General features: G+C 37.4%; 1 protein-coding gene across 1 annotated transcript in view; it reads right to left on the bottom strand.

Annotated features, from left to right (window-relative positions):
- The window catches only part of GALNT5 (polypeptide N-acetylgalactosaminyltransferase 5), a 42060-nt gene that overhangs the window by 8296 nt on the left and 11713 nt on the right, over positions 1-22051 (bottom strand). Inside the window, exons 2-7 of the mRNA XM_019727177.3 lie at positions 17618-17784; positions 15427-15546; positions 7837-7972; positions 7142-7261; positions 4783-4900; positions 3505-3828 (exon numbers count right to left, since the gene is read on the bottom strand). Of these exons, the coding sequence (XP_019582736.3) occupies positions 3505-3828; positions 4783-4900; positions 7142-7261; positions 7837-7972; positions 15427-15546; positions 17618-17784 (985 nt within the window). The remainder of the gene's footprint in view (positions 1-3504; positions 3829-4782; positions 4901-7141; positions 7262-7836; positions 7973-15426; positions 15547-17617; positions 17785-22051) is intronic.

Below are 22051 nucleotides of genomic sequence, written 5' to 3'. Positions count from 1 at the left end.
GACCCATATTTTAAATGCAGGAGGAAAACTGGGGCATGGATAAACAAGAACGGTGGAATTACAGTTTCCCACATAAAGGTGGAAAACCAGAGTTAGTCTCTCAGTGGACTAGTGTACTGGGAAAAACAATTTACCCTTTAGCACAGGGAGACTACACAGAAGCTAGAGTCTCCCAGATATACAACCTTGCAGTGACCTTCATTTGGGTTTGGGACGTGAATTTACACTACTTGCATGGAGTACCAACCCTGACAGACCCTCATGCACTGAAACAACATAAAAATAGTACCAGGTTGGTTACTTCTGGGTGGCTGGAATGCAAAAACAATTCCAGAAGGATAGAATCTCTGTCAGAAATCCTCAGAGAAAGCTCTATTCACAATTTAAAATGACAAATATAGGAGGGGACCATCCACCATAGCAAATGGGAACAGTCAGAACACACAGAAAAAATCAATCACCACAAATTTCAGAGGAGAGTTAACAGATGCAATAAGATTGAATAATCCTGGAGATTAAGGAAAGGAAATGGTACCTCACATGTTCTCTGGATCTTAACAGAGAAATATATAAACTCCTGTATTTGTAGATTATTTAGAAAATATTCTATTTTCAAATGGGTTTGGAAAACTCTGGCTTCAACAAAGCTGAACAGGTTGTCCTATTCCAAAACCTCTCAGAACCTTCAGTATATTAATGTTTAACTTGCTGTTCCAAGAAGGAATGCAGTACAAGTGTTTGCCATATATATTTGAACATGGACTCTTATTTTTTGGCAGCACAACTAATAACATTGCCCAGAACAATGTTTGGGAATCCCGGGTTCAAACGATTTCTCTGCATTTATTTCACATAGTCCTTTCTTCCAAACACTGAAAGGCATCAGAAGGAAAAAGAAAACTCTTCAATCCTTGCCTCCCCCTCCACTTCATCTGAAAATCTATTTTTCCTTCCGTTTTATCAGAGATTACTGGAGAAATCTCTGATAAAGGAACTGTTATTTATCTCATTATGAATGATTTTTCAAAATTGATTCTTTGTTTTTAAAGAATTTTATCCATGCTTTACTGTAAGCCATTTCAATCTTTATAAAAACAATCAGGTGTATATCAATTTTAAATTACCTGTTTTGAATTATTTTATTTTCCAATTTAGGAAGTGGGAGTATCCCACAACGTATCACAGAGTTCTTAAACATTATATTATATAGGCCATTTGCTAACAGTTTAGTCCAATATAAATACACATTATTGGTGAGGTTATTTTATTAATTCCAAGTATTTTTGGTTCAATAAGAAAGGATTTGTTCTTATTAAAAAAAATATAACTTTACTGGATTTAAATTCCTAAGTGTATATGTTGAAAGAAAGGAAAAACGTGCAGCAAGTAACAAGAAGTTGTGGAGTTTATTTTCTTGGAGCTTCTCAAGATTTTCTATCCAAAATAATGGTTTCGTTAATCTGAATTTGAATTGCCTAGAGAAAGTTCCCTATTTTATTTTATTTTTTTAATGGCAATAATACTCCTTACCAGTTGCTTCAGAGGGGAGCAAATGACATCTTTATTAAAATTTGTCTGAGGGAGGCAACAAATAATAAAGTAGAAGGAAATAATTTGTTAAAAATCATTTAAAAATATTTTTTGTATTTTGATATATTATAGCTCAGGCATTAGAAGGCTGTTTCATTAAGGATAGCTCTTTAAAAATTTCAGTGAAGCTCCAACAAGTTAGCCTCAAACAGAAGGCAAAAGGTAGTTTTTTAGTTCCCTCTGGTGGTTAAAATTCAGTAATGCTCTTGCGAGATTTTTGTGTTGACAATAAAACACGGAGAGTATTTCTTTTCTTTTCCTGATTAAGAGAGAGAATTTTAAAATGTAAATTTATTTTTACAGACATGTTATTTGAACAGTGTATAAATCCAGGGTATTCTTCCTAATGAGTTACCTCAGATAAAATATCAGATTGAACCACCTGATGTTAGCTGCTATTCTGTTTTGACCTTTAATGATGGCAATTTTATAATACATTATGTTACATACAAATAGGTCACATATAGTTATTTATCAGTTGAATTTTATAAAAACAGAAAAAAATTTGGACTAGTTTCCGCTCTTTCACACTGTTCCAAGATCTCCCTATACCCAAGGAGAATGGCTTTACTAAGTCCTTGTCGTTAGGAGATTTGCTAGGCAGAGAGGTTGGTTTGTACAATCCACTTTCTAGGGAGATTGAAATATGTTTGTTTAAAAAAGCAGGCTTACTGATGGTCAAGTCTGAGAATCTCTTGCATGAATAAAAAAATAATTCTGAAAGAAAATTAAACAATACTGGGAATATTTATAAATAAAAATTAAATGAGAAATAAAACAATAAAAGAAATTAAAAATATGCATGACTGGGGAAGAGCTCTAGGTCCAGGCTTAACTAACCATCTCTAAACCCAGTCTATGGTAAATGTCCTCATATCTTGCCATTCTGTTCAAATTAATCTTCACTCCTAGAATGGGTTTGAAATGGCTTTCATCCAGGTTCTCCTCTTCCTTGAGTTTGTTCTTAGCTTTGTACTTTATCTAACCTATTTAGCTTGGCTTTGTCCCTTTTGGTACATTACACTGCGCCCTGGAATTTCCTCTTATATTGTCCGACAATTTCTGTTATTTTCAACCCCTCTTTGAAATCTGTGAAATCCTAATTAAATTATGTTATCCCATTGATTAACCCTACTCAATAACTTCCCATTGCATTCAGAACAAAGGAAGGAAGGAAATAAGAAGGGAGGGAGGGAAGGAGGGCAAGCAAAAAAGAAGTAAAGAGAGAGAGAGAGAGAGAGAGAGAGAGAGAGAGAGAGAGAGAGAGAGAGAGAGAGAACCGTTTAATTCTGCCTACAAGTGATATGACTCTTCCACCTCTTCCACCGTCTTCAACTTCATCTGATGCCCTTCTTCCCTCTTTCACATCCTGACAACAGTCATCTTCTTTCCAGTTCTTGAATGTCTCGGACGGTCATGTGTCTTAGAGTTTTTGCACAAGGGCATCCTCTGCCTGGGGCTCTCCACTTTAGAACTTGGCTGATTCTTCACCTTTCAGACCTAGCCTTCAAAGTCTCCCCGGGGTTCACCACTCTAACTTAAGCTTCCTCACTTGTAGCCAGTTCCCTAAAAGAGAGCTGTTATCTTTTTTATTTACACTTTACTTGCTTATTTCTTACCTTTCTTCCCTACTTAACTTTAAGCTCCACAAAGAAAGGAACAGTCCACTTCTGAAATACCGCCCAGTTTATTGATACTCAGTCGGTATTTGCCAAATTAATTAATGAACATGGCTACCTAGAAGCTTTTGTCAACTTTACTTATATTCAATCCTCAGCCATGTTTTGTCTCATCTGCACTTATCCTAGGTATTTATTTATAATGGAATAATTCATCCTTTCCCACACATTTTCAAAGCTGTTTTTGGAATTTTACTTTTATGGAGTCAGATGTTAAATAGCTGCTTCAACTTACCACACCACCAGCCCTCACAATGGGAGCCTTCAAGTCAGGAAAAACATTCTCCAAGTACCATTTGAAACTTTTACATTTTAGTTTCTTTCGAAGTTCCCGTTGCTGGGTGAGGTTTCCGACATCTAGCCCTTGGTCTATGAGGTGATCCCCGTGGCCATAGAAGAGCTCCTTATACTCATCAAGCCAGACCTCAGCAACCCGCACCAAGTTCCGTTCCACAGTCTTCATCCGGTCTTTGGGGAAGGAATACGGGTTGTCATTCCTGAATATGTGGCCCACTCTGGAACAAGGAATGATCTCAATTTCGCCACCACACATCCACACCTGGAATAGTTTGATGATAAGCATCAACTATCAAATCATTGTCCATAAACCATTGGCAATTAACAATGAATGACAAGAATCCATCTAATAACTCTCACCTTCCCCATCTGAAGTATTAGTCTCAACTTCTAAAATCTTTGTCAATATGAAACTAAAGTCAATGGGTTTATTTAGTTTTGTGTGTTTTGTATGTTGCTGTGGACCAATTAGTAAAATATTTTTTCTTCCTTCCCTCACCTGCAATGTAACTTTTTATTTTTCCTAAAGAAATTCTCACAGAATTCCAATAAATAAAATGAATTCCTGCTTTAGTTGAATCAGGGAAAGGAGTATGTATTTCCATTTCCTTGAACACAACTCAGAAACCATTCTTCTTGATCAGGAGCTCAAAGTAATACCTTTCCTCCTATACGTCACCCCACTCCATAGTAAAGCAGTTGTTTTTTGATGTTCTCCACTGTGGCTGTTGCTGTGGCTTTCTTAGCTATTAATCGATGATTGTGTAAATACCCAGAGTTGTATGCTATGTCTTCCTATGGCCTGTTGGTGGCCTGCCCTAGAGTTACTTTTTGTGCTTCTGTCCTGTGCTCTCCAAGATGACCCATAACTGAATGGTTTCATTACTTTCAATATATCAGACAAATGTTCCAGGAGAGTTATTTTATGTCAACTATGAATCCCACAGCATTTACATTGAATGGCAGACAATTATTTCCCGCATATTCAGATACAGAAACAGTGCTGTAAAATATTAGGAACTCCAATAAATTTCATGAGTGTTATTGATTCTTCCAAATTCAATCTTGGATATGAAAACATTAATCCAGAAGCCCTACAATTCCTGTGACATTTCCTCCCAGAGGCAGTCACATATCTGATTGTATTAGTAAAATGAAACGATTAAAAAAATGATAAACTCTTAATTACAAATAGAATTTGAGAAACACTTTATACCTTGAACGACAACTCCATATTTTCTCCACCCCAAACATCAAGCCCGGGGTCATATGTTCCAAGTTCAAAAAAGTAATTTTTATCAATTGAGAATAATCCACCTGCCATGACGGGGCACCTACAAAAAGAAAAGTTTGTTTTTTATACTTGCATGTCATGGGAGCTCAACTTTTAGTGTGGATCCCCTGTATAGTTTGTGATGGACTTGGGAGGTGTTTCAGAGTAACTACCAAGTGCCAGGAAGTCTTGGAATAGAGTCAAAATAGCACTTAAGTGACAAGTTCCCTGGTTCTTGGTGGCAGAGCTTGATTCGGGTCAGCAAAGATAGGGCCTGGAACTAGGATTCTCATTTGTCCTCTGCTCCCTGACACAGACTCTTTGGAGATGTTATTTTTAACAAACACTTATTTAGTGCTAAGGGAATACCAGGCACTGTTATAAGTAATACATATGTGTTAACTCAGACTTCTCAAAAATCCTGAGAGTGTGTACCATTAAGAAACTACAACACAGAGGTAAGAAACTTTCCCGGTATCCACCTGGGGTATAAACTTAGGTGTCCTTGCTTGACGCTGTGGTCTTTCATTGCACTATACTGACTCAACTACAGGCAAACTTACTGACAGCTTTTTATGTGGCAAATACTTTTTAAATCTCTCTCTCTCTCTCTCTCTCTCTCTCTCTCTCTCTCTCTCTATATATATATATATATATATATATATATATATATATATATACAGAGTATATAGAGTATCTATCTATCTATCTATCTATCTATCTATCTATCTATCTATCTATCTATCTATCTATCTATAGAGAGAGATTATCTGATTTATTCTCAAAACAACCTAAGAGTTAGCTACTTTTATTAGTCTTAATGTAAAAATAAGGGAACAGAGACTTAAAGAGGTTAAGTAGCTTTTTAAATCTCCCACCACTTGTAAGTAGTAGAGCTGAGATTTAAACCCAAAGAGTCTGACTCTAGAGCCTTCCCTACTGTGATCGATCATGGGGGAGAGAAAGTATGTTTGATTAGACAAAGTAGTAATCACTCCCAAGGTGGTCACCACTGAGCCAGCTGAAAGCAGTTTCTGTGGAGAGCCTGCCTTCTCTTTAGGGTCTCCAGCAATCTCAAGGGTAAAGTAATTCTTGCCCCACATCTATCTCCCTTCCTCCATCATTTATGTAAATATTCCCTCTGTATCCCAAATGTCCTTCCTAGATTATCCAGGATGCATGCTCTTCCTAACTTTATGTTGAATATAATCTGAACTAGCCACTACATTGATCCTCAAAATGGGAGTCTGAAAAATGCAAAGCAGTTCTTTAGGTGTACGATCAGAGCAAGAGTATTCAATTCACGCAGATCTGAATTTGAATGCCAATTGTTTCTTTTACTAGCTGGACATCCCCTGGAGAATTACTTAACTCTTTTAAGTCTCAATTTCCTCATCTTTATAATGGGAATACTACCACCTCTCTCCTAGGGTTATAGAGAGGGTTAAATGCATATTGCTTGATAAATGACAGTAATCCTAGTTCACTGGCTAGAAGTATCAATTCTGAAAGCATCACACCTGGTGAGGAAAGAGGTGTGTTTTATCGAGGGGTAAATTCAGGGAAAGCATGCTGTAATGTATAGTCTGGGCTCAGGCTTTCTCTTGGAGCTTGCTGGTTTGAGTCTATGTCAGTTCTTTCTCCAATGTGGAAAGCTCAGGACTCCCACCACTTTGGCTGAGGCTGGCTGCCTGCTGGTACCGCAGGTCTAGACTCTGGAGAAAGTGTTAGCAAGACTCCATTTTGGCTTCAGGACTAAGCTGTATTCTTCAGTCCAGCTTTTCTATCAATAAAGCCCTGATTTTAATTAATATCCAGCTTCAGAGTTTATTTATTAATTCATTCACAGAAGTTGGCACACCTCCCATGGAAGGGGTAAGACTAGACTGGAAACGAAAATCCTAACAGTAGCTATTATTATAATGATACTTTTGTTGTTATTATTTACTCTGTTAATTTTTATTCATGTTGATTTTAATATTATGTGTGTTTATATAGCATGTGTGCAGCACATTCAACTAGCTTAATGTTTCCTAGGTTGTAAATCCCAGAGAACAGGGATAGCGTTAATGAATTTCACTACAGTCGGGATGCAACTGACTGTGTAAACATAAGTTTTGGTAGTGGGAAACTAATTTCTCAGGAAAACTTTGTTTGCTTTTGGCCATCTATTACCATAGCTACAACTGTAATTCTTGATATTCTATGGAATGACAGGATATGCTTGTTTTGTGAAATTGCTTCCTATGCCTGTATAAAAAGAAACATGACTGCTTCCTAATCTTAAATTTCACACACTTACCTTATTATATCAGTTTCTTTAATTTTATTTTTTGCAACAATGTCTGGAGGAATTGTTCTCCAACCAAAGTTCATGGGCCACACAAAGATGCCTCTTTGAAAGTTGTCCACTGTCATGTAACTAATCCAGGAAAAAAAACAAAAGTGCTGCCTGAGGTCATACACATATACTGAATCGACCTGACACCATGTCTTGTTTAAATGAATGAAACAAGTGAGTAGGCAAATGATTTTAGATCAATACAAATTTTCAAATAACACTTCAAGAAAATTTATGAGGACAATTTTCAGTGACTAATTGGCTGGATTGCTGATTTTTAACTTATACTTTTATTAAAAAATGTTCTGGCCATTTTGGGGGTAAACAACTTATAAGCATATAATTTCCCACAAAAAATAACTAATTTTAAGGAAAACAAGTATTTTGGTGTTCGGCTGAATAGAAAGAGGAAAGAACTGCAAAATGAGTATTCGGATTTATTGGTACTAGGGTTAAGAATTTGTGATGATCAAATAAACAGATTGGCCTGATCTGATCCCAAGATATCTATCATATATTTCCATTTATTTAAATGAATAAACTGTGTATTTCTTTGATTTGCAAAAAATGTACATATTAGGAGTATGACCAGTACTTTCTGTTGCTGCTGATTAAAGACTCACTTAGAAATATCGTGTGGAATATGACAATATTACCTCATATCCTTATCATTGATGACTTCAATTACTGGACAGGCTACTTTTTTTCTACTTAAATAAACTCTTTCCAGAAGAGGTTCCAACCAACCAATGTTACATTCCACGTGAGAATCTAAGAATGTCAACACATCACCTAGAGAGCCAGAAAAAAAATCATTTGAAAATGAGATAAAAGGTCTTAGGGATTGCTCCAGAAGTATGGTTGTAAAGGCCATAGTCTTTTCTTCTCACTGAATTTTCCTGATAGTTTCACTTTATAAGGAAATTAAAAATATATATATAAGCAGTTGTGTTGTGCAAGTACCATTTATGTTTGGGGAAAATTGATAAGCCACTTAAATGGGCAGCCAAGACTCTGAAGGGAGTACTTAGTATTAGAGGTGGTTGCTTATGTCTCTTCTAAGGAGGTGGGTCTCATTAACTCTGAGGGTGGAGGATTGGGACTTTTTTCTGCAGAAAAACAGGAGGAGTTTGAAATTCCAAGTTTGGCCTTAGGAATGATGAAGAAGGAAATTTTCTCCACATAATAGGGGTGAAAAGAAACTAAACCAGCAAGAAATCATCAAGACTAGGAGGTAGTGTTAAAAGGATTACAGGGGAGGGGAGGGAAGATGGGGGTTGTTTAATAGGTCTAATTTTGAATTTTGTAAGATGAAAAGAGTTCTAGAGATAGCTTGTGAATATACAGTGTGAATATACTTCACAGTACTGAAATTCGTACTTATAAAGGGTTAAGATGGTGAATTTTATGTTATGTATGGCTTATACAATTAAAAAAGAGTGTGAGAGAAAAAAACTTGCAGGCCAAAAATATTTATTAATAATTTTTTAAATTAGTTTTGTGAAGTAACACTCACTGTCTTCCCCATGAAAATTTCAGTAGCATCTACATTGTTCCAAATAGTGTGTGTGTGTGTGTGTATATGTGTGTGTGTGTGTGTGTGTGTGTGTGTGTGTGTGTGTGTGCATGTGTGATTAATAACTGGATAAATCTGGCCCCTGGCCAAAATCCCATGTGTAATCTGTCAGACTCGACTATAGGCAATGACACAGGCTTTACCTGGCAGGCCTCATGAAGGAAAGCCCTTCCCACGCCAGCCTTGATGCACGCCAGTGCACGGCAGGCTCTGAAGGACGTTGCAGTCAAGGACTCAGGCCTTCCTTCCCCCCTAGCTGGACACCCTGTTATGTGTGTCTGCATTCCTAGACCTGGCTCTTCCATTTGGAGGCCTCCCTCTCAGGCCAAGACTTTATGGGAGATGGGTGAATCTTAAATACATTTTTCTGCATTCTGATGGAATATTCAGTACTTTTCCACTCCTAGCCCTGGCCCTTCTTCCTCACCCTGACTCCTGAGCCATAAAACAGAAAGCCTTTTATTCTGGACTCCTTCCACAGTGAGATTTATATCTGTTCTGATCCAGTGGCCCAGTGGCATTCCACAGGGGAAAATGGAACAGTGGGGGAGCCAGCACTTTCTTCTGTTTAGCTTCTTTACTTACACTATTGTAATAAGTGATTCAAGACTTCACTGTACTTTTATTTTGGCTTATTGTTTTAATTGACACCTAGCTGCTTCCCTCAGCTCTTGACAAACCTATAATAGCATCACTTGTCATCTATTAAGTGCTTATTCTATGCCAGCCACTGTTCTTATTCTATGTGGTTGTCTTCTTTAATCCTTACAATAAACCAGAAGGATAAATCTAAGTTTTATTCCCCTTTAAGAGGAAAGGAAACTGAGGAACAAAGAATTTAGATAACTGTTTTCAAGGCTGCACAGCTAAGTGGCAGCCTGATATTAGAAAATAGATAGTTCATTCCATAACCTGAATTTAAAAAAACAACAAAAAAAATGCCCAAAAGATGCAGAATTTTGAATATGGGAAGGCTTAACTTAAAGTAAAAGCAGAAGATAGCAGTAGGCAAAGAACAAGATGAAAATAGATATCTAGATGATGGATCTTTATTCACTGAAATCTGTAAACTACCTCTCAGTTAATGGAATTCAGTATCTTACTCCCTGATACTGACCAACATGGGAATTTTGCATGAAGCTAAAGAACCGATTTTAGCCAAGATCTTGAGAAGACTCTTTAGACAGAACCAGGCTGTGGTGGACAGAAGGCCTGCATCCCCTGCCAAGTCCCCGACTCTTGGAGACAGCAGTTACATCTCCTGATCATGCTGGGAGAGCCTTATTTTCAGGGAATTATAGATTGTTTGATAATGAAAGGTCATTATCTCCTAAGGGTGTCCTCTTGCGTCCTCTCCCTCTTTTTGGAAGGTTTACAGGAATCATCCAGGTATGTAGAGTATGTAAGCCTGGCCTGCTAAGGTCTCACTTAGAATATGCAAAACAGATGTATGGTACAGAATATGCAAAACAGAGTTTCCTTCGTCTCACCATACGTACTCCTATTGCATTCAGACCCAGAGTTACAAGACGAGTCACTGCTAGACCCTGCCCCAATCCCCACAGCAGGGTTAAAGGGGTCTGGATAGACTTCCTCAGTCCCCAGTGGCAGCAGAATGGGTCCCCAAACTTGCATTCGATTCCCACCAGGCCCAGACACCCACAAGGCTTCTTATTCACTTGTTGCCAGGACCCAAGGGTAGTAGCATCTGTCCAAAACAGGATGGAATTCTATGCTGTTTCATTTTGGGGGAGAAGAGAATTATCTCATGCATGAATGTCACTGGTCCACATTCAGACATTTTAGTTGTAAATAAGATCTCAGGAATCAGAGCAGGGAGTTGTGTAGCTGACTGTGAGTGGGATTTCTAATTGTTCTGGATATCATCTGTGGACATTTTACAGTTTCTCACTCAGAAGCTCAGAGGCATAGTGCAATGAATGTAGGATTGAAATCACACAGAACTGTCTTCATCCCAGCTCTACTGCTCTTAGCCACATTGAATAAGCTACTTTTAACCTTTTTGAGATTTACTTATGGGGATATTTCTAATAACTACCTAATACCTAAATTCTTAATAAATGGTGAATATTATTTATGGTTTTCCCATGAGTGTTTAAGCTACCACTCAGAATAAGTAACCGAATCTGGATTGCCTCCTGGTAGGTTTTTCTGTTTCCAAAGAGTGACTCCTAGTAATGCTGGATTGTTTACAGATGAATTTCATTGATACCTCTATCTATCTATCTATCTATCTATCTATCTATCTATCTATCTATCTATCTATCTATCTCTGCCAACCCAGATCCTCTCATCGAGCCAAACAGCTTTGGCTCCTTTTTGAACATGGATCATAACTTATACTTAGCCGACCAGCTTGGGCTATTGCTTACAGCACCAATTAGTGCCAGAGTGTTGTGTTTAGGGCTCCTTGAGGGATGTGGACCTGGCTTGTCACTTAATTTTACGTAATGACTTATAAGTGATGCTAAAAACCAACAACAAAAAATCAACACCGGTTTGAACTTTAGCAGAAACAAGTTGTAGGAATTTGCAGAAGGACCGTGGCCCTTCAGGAGGCCTCAGAGTTGGCCAGGAGTTAGATGGTACTTCTTGTCCACATACTTACAATTAGCCAACTGATTCTTTGGAATGTGAACAGCAACGTCAAGTATTTTGCTAAAGGCATGTCATGAAGGAAATGAGAATCTGCTCTCTGACTATGGAGTGTACTGCTGAACCTGACCAACTACAGGCTCCTCCTGGCAGGGCAATAAGTCACTAAGTCCTGTCATTGGTAGCACGGGATCCAGGCAGTCAGGTTATTCTCTTGTACCTCAATGACTACACCTCTTCTTCTACTGCTTTCATATAGGGGACTTTCCCTAGAGAACCGTGACGTGGTCTACCCTTCAGAGTGTGAAATCCTACTTGGTCTCTCTAACTCCTCATTCACACTAAACAACTGATTGGATCTGAGCCTTTTGACTGAATCAGATTCAGATGAAGAACCTATCATGCTCTGGAAATGAATGTGTAGTGGACATTACTAGTGGTCAGAGAGTCGTTGACTTGCCCTTATTATTTTGTAGAAGACTCTTTCAGACTTTCAGAGAGCCTGATAATAATTGGGACAGAAATGGGGCCTCCCGTGTCTTTGAATGTCCCATCTCATCCTTGCCTGTAGCTACCTTTCCCTTTTCTCTGAATTCTAAAGTGCAAATCTATAGGGAACAATAGCTGTTAAAGCCTGTCAGATTCTGATTCTGGATTCAGGTTCTTATCTTTAATCTGCTTTGCTGGGCTAAGGCATTCTAGAACAAATGTCTGCACTGGTATCTTTGCTGATCTCTGATTACAGAGACTCCTTAGACCCAGAGAGGTTTCCTGCCTCTGCTCTACTTGTGAGGCCTGGAGCACACCCACGGCGGGGTTGAGAGGACTCACAAAGCTGTCCGCTCCCTTCAATGCCAGCCCTGAATGGTCCCTGAAATTATGTCCTCGGCTAAAGCTGATATAAGATCCTGTATCCCCTTGTATTCCCCACAGGGGCCAGGCACAAGATATATTCATATATCCTTAGACAAGGCTGTTACTACCCCATCCAGACACACCTTTCTGATTCTTTCCAAATTCAGGCCCTCCACTACTTACACTACTCAACGCATGGGCCGTAGACCCGACTGCTAATGTGCTCAAGGGTGTTAATGAATGACTGAGGAACACATTTACTTTTTTATTATACATTTGAATTTACTTATTGAAAGGAATTAGTTTACAGTTGTAACTATAAGTAGTTGAGCAGGCCATTTAGGCAACTGCTTTGATCACGTTCATAACACCCTATCTGAAGACAGCCTCCCATGTTGTGTAACAGTTTACACTATTATGGAGATCACGACCAGTGTGCTTTGTGCTCTATGCAGGAAGAAAGAAGTTTTTTATAAGCAGCACATTTTTGTCCTGTATTCACCAGCTTTCTCTATAAGGATGTTTAATTTTCATCTCAAACTTACATGGACAAAATGAGAAGTCAGTTGCAATCCAAATATTCTGGTTATGGCCTCACCACCCACCAATTTTTTTAGATTCCAATCCTAGGATTTTTTTTTTTTTACTCCTCTCATTTATTACTATCTTCATATCTTATCTGATGGCAAGTCTTGCAAACTCCATGTCCACAGTGTATTCTAAACCTGAGCCCTCCCTCCGTTTGTCTTAGTACCTCCCTGATGCTTGGACAACTATAATAACCTTCTAATTGTTCTCCCTATTTTCTCTCTCATCTCCCTAATAGTCATTCTCTACAAAGTGACCAGAGTGAACTTTCAAAAGTAAATCAGACAATTTCACGCTCCTCTTTAATGTCCTTCATTGGCTTCACATTAAACCAGGAATAATGCCTACACTCCTTAAATGATGTATACAACTTTACAAAAGTCTGCCTTTGCCTTTCTTTCCCAGTGAGTCCCCTACCACTCAGTCTGTGGTCAGTCTCCATCAGCTATAATAAACGTCTTTCTTTAACTAAAATATACAGAGCTTGTTTCATTTGCTGGGAATGTTCTTCAGCTTTAAAGTTACCTACTTGGATTATTTCTTGACTATCCTATTTTTGCATCATTTGTGGATAATTACTTTCCAAAGGAAATTAAATGTAGAATTTCATTTATTTTTTCTGAATGCTGTCCATCATTAAAAATCTTACTTGTTACTGCAACGCCAATTTTGGAATCATATATTTGTTGCCAATTAAGAATTTCCATTATAGAGAGGAAATTTTTTAGCAAATTAATAGGCTAAGAAAAGTTCCAAATTTTGGGCCTAGTTATAAGGAAATGAAACTCAACTGAGTAGATAATTCACCATTAGCACAGGCTTGAATCTAAGCTGGTGGGGTGTTCTGCAATGCCATAGCTTATAGGAACAAATTGGTGGTTAACTGTTTAGAGGCAGCAAAATCCAGTAAATAAAAATACGGATTCTGGAGCAAAGGTTTCTGCGTTCTAATCCTGGCTCTACCACTTACTAGCTAGGAGAATTTGGGCAAGTCATAACGGCATGTGCCTCTGTATTCTCATTTGTAAAATGAAGAAATGATTGTACCTACCTCATAGAGTTATTGTGAGGATTATATCAATTAGTATAGAAAGTATTTAGAATGGTACCTGGTGTATAAGTTCAGCTATTGTTATGGGGTACAGGTCCTTCCATAGAAGAATGTGAAAATGAACCAAATGTTTGATGTTATTTTTAGAATATTTACAGACAGAAAAGATTTGCCTTCTCCCATTCACCCTCTAACTCCCACACACACTAAAAAGAGATGGGGGAAAGAAGGCAAATTGCTCTTTGAGGAGACAGAAATGGTTGTAGGAAGAACAGACCTAAGTTAGGGAAGAGAGAGTTAAAAAATTATGAAGTCTTAAAATACTCATGAGTTTAGGTCAAAAAAGTCCCAGGCTTGAAGGGACTTCTCATGGTGGTCAAATCTGAGAAAATTTGAGCACCAAAATAATAATAATAAATAATAATAATAATAGTAAAAATAACACTTAATTTTCTAAAGTCACAAATCCATAGTGATGGGGGCCTGAAAGGGGAATACAAAGGAGAGAGAGAGAGAGAGAGAGAGAGAGAGAGAGAGAGAGAGAGAGAGAGAGAGAGAGAGAGAGAAAGAGAGAGATTTCTTTATAAGTGAATGCCAGCTAATAAAAGAAAAGATGATAGAAAAACCAATTTTGCAGCACTTGGTGTGACAATTGATCCAAGCAATGATCATCAATGGATGCCAAACTATTGGTTAAAATGTGAGGAAAACAGAATATTCAACATTGATCAAAGTATTGCCCCACATTACTTCTCACTGCCAAAGGAAAACCCTAGCTGTCAACATCTTAACCAAGTGCTCAAAAATAGTATCTTCAACAGTGGCACAACCTGACATCATGTGCCTTTTGATTTGAAGCAATTAGAAGTATACAATTCTCATAGTCTATGAAGTAGAATTCTATGTAAGTATTTATGTCAAAACATTTATTCTGTAAGTAACATGAAGAAACAGTAAGAAATTTTCAGAATGTGGTCAAGTATGCAAAACAAATGGCCTATACTCTTAAGAAAAGAAAAAGAAAAACAAACATGCACAAAAATGAAGAAAAAAATAAATCAATGGTTAAGTAAATAACGTGTGGAGTTGTCTATTCTACATTGAGAGACTAAGACCAAACAACCAAATGCAATGTACAAAACTTAGTTAGATCTCAAACTTCAAACAAAACAAAACAAAACAAAAAGCTATAAAACTATTTTGGGAACAATGAGAAAATTTGAAAACAGCATATATTAGGTGATAGTTAGATATGAAAATTATGCTTATGTACGAGAATCTCTATTCTTCAGAGATGTCCACTAAGGTACTTACGAGTGTAGTGTCATGGGGTCTGTAAGTTCCTTTTGAAAAGTTCAGAAAAAAACGTGTGTATATATATGAACATGTGTCTGTGTATGTGTGATAAAGCACATATTACACAAAGTTAAAAATTGGTGGAATTAAATGACAGCTATATGGGTATGCATTGTACTATTATTTCACACCTGATGCATATTTGAAAAAAAATATTAACTGAAACAAAAATATAACCGAAACAAAAGATTAGCAGCTTCTTACCTGTTGCAATCTCTGCCCCTGCCAGTCTGGCTCTTATTAAGCCGTGTCTCTCTTTGAGGTGAAGAATCCGAACTTTTGGGAACTGAGACATGTATTTATCCAAATTATCTTTTAGGTAATCTATATCAGAGTTTAAGGATAGACAAGAAAACACTTAATTGACTAGATCTGGATAATACCAGAAGTAGTGCCTTCTCGATGTCAAACTCCAAAAACTATGATTTAAAAAAAGCATTAAAAATTTTTAATTAAGTTAACAAATAATATATTAGTTTCAGGTGTACAACATAGTGATTAGACATTTATATAACTTACATAGTGATCACCCCATAAGTCTAGTACCCACCTGGCAGCATACATATTTAGTACAATATTATTGACTATATTCCCTGTGCTGTACTTTACACCCCCCATGGCTATTTTGTAACTACCAGTTTGTACTTATTAATCTCTTCACATTTTTCACTCCAATCCCCAACCTTCCTCCCCTCTGGCAACTAACAATTTGTTCTCTCTATGACTCTGTTTCTACTTTTTTGTTGTTCATTTACTTTGTTTTTCTAAGATTCCACATATAAGTAAAATCATATGGTAATTGTCCTTCTCTGACTTATTTCACTTAGCGTAGCACCCATGTTGTCATAAACAAAATTTTATTTCTTGGGCCATGATTTTATTTTCTGATATGATTTTCTTAGATGAATTTTTGTCTGGGTTCAATACTCTAAGCTGTCTGTTTTCTTAAATCCGAAGCCTTCTTTTCAGTGTTGCCCAATTACACAGAAATGGGTTCACCTTTTCTGCATATTTGTCAGTACAGGAGCAAATTTATCTTGAAATAAAAGAAAGTGAAGTTTTGCCCAACTTTCTCCCTTTGCAAAACCCTTTCTAAGACCCAGGGAAAAGGCTAAGCATTGCATGCAAATTGAAAAAAAAAAAAAGCAAAAGAAAGATATTATAACTGCAATTGGTTAAGAACATTGTCACTTCCTACTGTGACATCCCCCCTTCATCACAACCTACCCTCTCTTGTTGAATGGCCAAAGAGGGATCCAGGTAAAGGAACACTTTTTTTTTTTGTGGTTTTATGGGGCATATTGATGTGGTTTTCAGTTGCTTCTATGTGCAATTCAGCTATTGACAGCTATCTCAGATAGGAATGGCTTTTAGGAATACTGCTGCTCACTTTCCTACTAATTTTGTGTTGTTTTTCTTAAAGAGACCCCATAGAAGCTTCAAGTTCCACAAAATTTGGGTATGCCATTTTTAAAGGGACTATTATCTGCTTGGTAACTACATACTATTTCTGTTTATGCTTTCCAGGCTACTTCTTAAAGTTTTCACTAGTCTTCCTCAGGCACCTCAATACTTCTGGAGCTCAGTGTGATTCTGGTCAGAATTCTGAGGCTGAGGAAAGTGGCTGTGATTGTGGTCGTGATCAAGGAGAAGCTGTTCTATTCAGGTTGCCACCTGTTTGCTATTTTCTAAAATTTTTGAAAGTAGGTTGCATTTTGGGAATTCATAAGGTAGTAGTCATCAGAAGTCTGACAGTCAGGGGACCACTTACATACACAAATTCTTTGACAATCCAAAGACAGATTCTCCTCTGTAATAAATAAAACACATGTAAAGACCTACCATGGCAGATTCTGTCTTTGAACTCTGTGAGAATCTCATCTCTCTAGTCCCATTGGCAATTTCTCTTCACAGTACTTAACTGGACACATAATATGCTTTGCTCTTGAGGAAGAAGCCATAGGCCTTCCATTTCTTTGTTTTCCACAGAATCTAACCTCTAGTTAGAAGAAAGGCATCCAGTTAATTGTGGGGTCTTTGCTTATTAGAACCCATGAATAGGTATTTATGCAATCGTAGAAGACATCTTCTGGTTTTTGGAACTTCAAAGTGCCCATCTCCAAGGAGCTATAGTTAGAAACGCTCACTCTTACATGGCAGAGACGCCACAGCTGAAAGGAAGCTTGAGGTGGCTAGCTGAACAGGGCCCTGGATGACAGAGCTGACTTTCTGTGTTCCACATGTGCTTGGACTTTAGCCTCTAAAGCACACATGGAACAATGCTTTGGCATTTGTAAAATGGTTATGCTGTACCAAATTACCCTGGAATTTTGCCATCCATTCATACTGCTATGGCCTCACATCAAATTTGATTTCTCAGAAGTGGTTTTCTTACCTTTGGTGCTAAAGTCATCCACCAGCAGAATCTCCTTGATGAGATGTGGAGGAGAGCGATTGAGTACGCTGTGAACAGACCTCAGGAGAGTGGACCACACCTCATCCACAAAGCATATGATGACACTGGTGGTTGGCAGGTTATTGTGAACTAGCTGTTGTGCACACCTGGACCAGAACACAAGCAGAGCACAAGCAATGTGCTAATAAGATCCACAAGATAGTTTTAGAAGGTACAGACTGTGATTGTGTGTATATATACATTTTATCTTATCTATCGATCCATCTACCTATACATGTCAATTATGATTTTATCATGTGCTGTTTCTTGGGGAGGGGCGTAAGCAAAATAAAAGAGCAGAGGAAGAAAAGCCAGTAACAGTTATTGCTATAAAAGGACCAGCAATGCAAAACAAGAACTTCCTGTAGAGGCATCATACTGTCGTGGAAAGGACATGGACTTCTCAGGTTGTTAGTCACTATTCTGAACCCCATCACCAATATTTCTTGGATCTTTATTCATTGATACCTTATTTAATCTCTCTGTGTCTCAGTGTCCTCATCTATACAATGAGGTAATGGTTCTTATTGAACTATAATAAGTTTTACATCCTAGTGAGAATGCACATAAAATGCCTACCACAGTTTCTGGCACAGGAATTGACCAAATGGGAGCTTTTGTTATCCTAATTAGATTATATAACACAAGAGAACATTCTTTTTGAATTATTTAATGCTACCAAGTAGTTTTTGATTGCCCTTCCAACTGGCCTTCTGCCAAGTGCCAAATGAAATATTATTTCTTCCACTCTGCATGTAAATATATTTATGGAGATCATATATATATATATATATACACCAAATAATTAAACTCTTCAGCATCTCTATCTGTTTAAGGATTCTTCGCTGAGGCTCTCTCTGCTACAGAGTAGTCACAGTTAAAATCACTTTGCTGGCATAGAAATGCGAAGAAGGCTACTGTGGGAATTGGTATTCAGGTGGGTTGTAATTTTTCTTTCTTAATGCCCTGCAGTGAATACAGCCTCATTGCTGGCATTTTTCCATCTCCTTCCTGTTACTCTTCACAGGATGGTACCCAGTGGAACCAGTCTTGCCATCCTTCAATACAGCTACTGTTAGTAATATAATAATTAAGTCATAAGTAAATACTATAGGCCCTCTGAATTATTTCAATTTAAACCTTAAAATTTGGGTATGCCAACAGCATCTCCTCCTCTTTTTATAGATGAATAATTTAAATCATGGGGAGACTAGTCCATGATTATACTGTTAGTAAATGGCAGAGTTGGGACTCAAACTCTGGTCCAAGTCCAGCTCCAGAAATAAACATTCAGGAAGTCTTAAGTCCACAAGAATAAAAGCAGCTAGCAGTAGATGTGATGTTCTGTGGGGAGCAGGTTCTTCTGCCAGATAATATAGTTACACTTTACTTAGTTCATAAATAAGAAATAGATATGAATAAAAACTATAGTAAAACCACATTTTTACAAGACTTTATAGTTGGTAAAGTACTATTATGTACATGATTAAATTCAATCTTTGTAACAAATGCTTGAGATACATATTATTATACGCTTCTTCAAATAGAGAAAACTGAAGCTTGAGAAGTTAAGTGGCTTACCCAACATTATTCAGAGATTAGAGGGATGACCCCAGTACAGTGGGAAAGCTGTGTATAACTTTGAGTCTACAGTCTGCCCTTCACATCTATCATGGTCTGAAAACAGTATTTTCTATCTGTAGTTGGGAATCTGCAGTTAGGAATGCAAAAATACTGTTTTCAATCCTCAGTTAGTTGAATCTATGGATGTGAAACCCAAGTATATGAAGAGCCAAATGTATTTATTGAAAACAACAACAACAAAATGCATATTCAGTGGGTCCTCACAATTCAAACCTGTCTTGTTCAAGAGTCAACTTTTTTTAGAGAGAGAGATGACACATCTGTTATGTCTCTGAATGGGTGAGTGCCCTCTCTACCTGTCAACAAAAGGTTGGTTTACTTTTGACTAACAGAATTATTGAAGTAAAGGAATACATTTTTAAAAAAACTATATCTGGAGCTTCTTTGAAGTTTAGAAATTTACACATTGAAGACCATGAAAGTGTTAATTAGTGATATCGAATTATGAATTCTAATATTGAAACTCAATTATGAAAAAGAAAAAGTAAGTAGAAAAAGAGAGGAAAGAATATGAAGTGAAGTATTTCTAAACATTAAATAAAATATGATAGTATTTATCAACAATTTTAGCAATTGAAAATAATTTTGGTACTAGAAAAATTTTAACTCCAGAATTTTTTTTTTTTTTTTTACAAAGCAAAGTATTTCTTATGTGAGAGACCAATTCTCAGCATCTCTAATGTGACCATCAAAGACCAGAAGTGATAAGATTAAAGTTCCCCAAGCAGGGAATGGGTGGGGCTAGAGTACAATGAATTTAGAGTAAAAGGTGATGGTGGAGTGGAGACTATTTTGTAGACTATTTTGGGAGAAAACCTAGAAAGAAAAGAGGATAGCTAGGTGGAATGTCATCCCCATTTCCACTCCCTCTCCCCAGTAGGAAGGTACAGAATCATATTTATGGGTTTCCAGGAAGCTATACGTAGAGTTGAAAGTTGAAAGCATCAGTGATTTGATAGGATTATTGGTGGAGCAAGCTCTCTCCTTGCATAAATCAACCTTAGAGTGGCAGCAGTTAACTCAATTGATCGGTCTTGTCTCCCTGAGTAAGTCTTTCTCTCTCTCTCTCTCTCTCTCTCTCTCTCTCTCTCTCTCTCTCTCTTTAAATTTTTCTGTCCCATGAAACACTGCCCTCTTCTGGTTTTCACCCATCACTCACAGGCTTTCCCCTTTTAGTCTCCTTCTCAGCTTTTCCCTCTTCTTCTTAATCTCTAAACAGAAGATTCTCAGAACTGAGTCCTGGTTTTTGTTTCTTCTATGTACTGTCACTGTATGATCTCATCTATGCCCACAGCTTTAAATATTATATCTTCCAAATTTATATTCTGGTCATATTTCTCTCCTGAGTTTCAGACTCATATATCCAACCAAATACTTGACATCTCCTCTGGTTGCCTCACAGCATCTTACACATGACAGTGTGAAATGGAAATCTTGATTTCACTTTACCTACCTAACCAGTTCCTTTGCATTTTCCCTCTTAATTAATGGCATCATCACCTACCTTGCTGTAGAAATATAAATGTTTTCCTAGATTCACCCTCTTCCTGACTGTCATAAAACTGATCTCTCATTAACTTCTGCCCACTGTATTGCCAAAATATATCTCAACTCCAACTTTTCACCTCCACCATTGCCACCCCTGGTTTAGGAGCTTTCCTCATCTTTCTCCAGGATTATTGTTGAAATGTGTTGACTAGACTCTTTATTCCCACTCTTCACCGCATACACACACTCTCTTGTTTAAAATCCTTCAGTGATTCCTGTGGGATAAAGTAGGAAAAAAAAGAAAAGAAAAGAAATCCAAAAATTTACCATAGCCTAAAGGACCCAGTGTGACATCGCCCCTGGCCATCTCCCAACTTCTTGTGGGCCATCCCACTATCCCCTCCCATACTTCATCTAGCCACATTGGCCTTGTTTCAGTTTCTTAAAAGATGTTAAACTCCTTCCAGTTTTGTTGTTTCTTTAACTTCTAAAACTACTTCCACCCCCATCCCCAGACTTTCATTGTTGGCTTCTTCTGTTCATTTAGGTCTTAGTTTCAATAGTGCCTCCAAAGAGAAACCTTCTCTGACTACTCAGTCAAAATTTAGCTATTGAAATTTAGAATTTCTTCCTCTTTTTTATAGTCACCTGTATTTCTGCCATAGCAATTATTTATTGATTTTATTTCCTTATGTTCTGCATCCATAATTTCCCAAGGGCAGAGCAAATTTGCCTTACTACAGTGCCACAGCTTCTAGCATACATGCACATAACAAATATTTAATAAAAATGTATTCAGTGGATGAATGAATGGAGATGGAATGGAGCTTAAATCAAAAGCTTAAATGGTGGAAAAAGAGATTGTTTCCTTTGAGAAAGGAAGAAAAAAGTGGTAATGTGTACAAATACATTTATGTGTCTGGGATGAGAAGTTGAAAGAATTTGTAGCTCATACTGGAGGAAAGGTTATTTGCTAATATAATAGGGTAGGGGCTTGACGAGAATGGAGAATATCTGGGACAGACAGTATGAGCAATGGGAGACAGTACTAGCTAACTACACATAAAAACATTTTTAAGCACTTTCTTGAATTTGAAGATCCCAAAATTTTAGTCAGAATACAAGTGTGATTTGCTAGACCAGTTTGGCATCTTGGGTGTAGGAAGAGATAGAGTAGATTGTTGTATTATTCCAAGTCTAGGGGTCATCATAGCAAATGACATAGAAAGAAAAGTGGTAGAG

The sequence above is a fragment of the Rhinolophus sinicus genome, chromosome 17 (assembly GCF_057876585.1).
Source record: "Rhinolophus sinicus isolate RSI-liver-muscle chromosome 17, RSI-T2T, whole genome shotgun sequence".
NCBI classification, from domain to species: Eukaryota; Metazoa; Chordata; class Mammalia; order Chiroptera; family Rhinolophidae; genus Rhinolophus; species Rhinolophus sinicus.
This window is presented reverse-complemented; position numbering and strand designations above follow the sequence as displayed.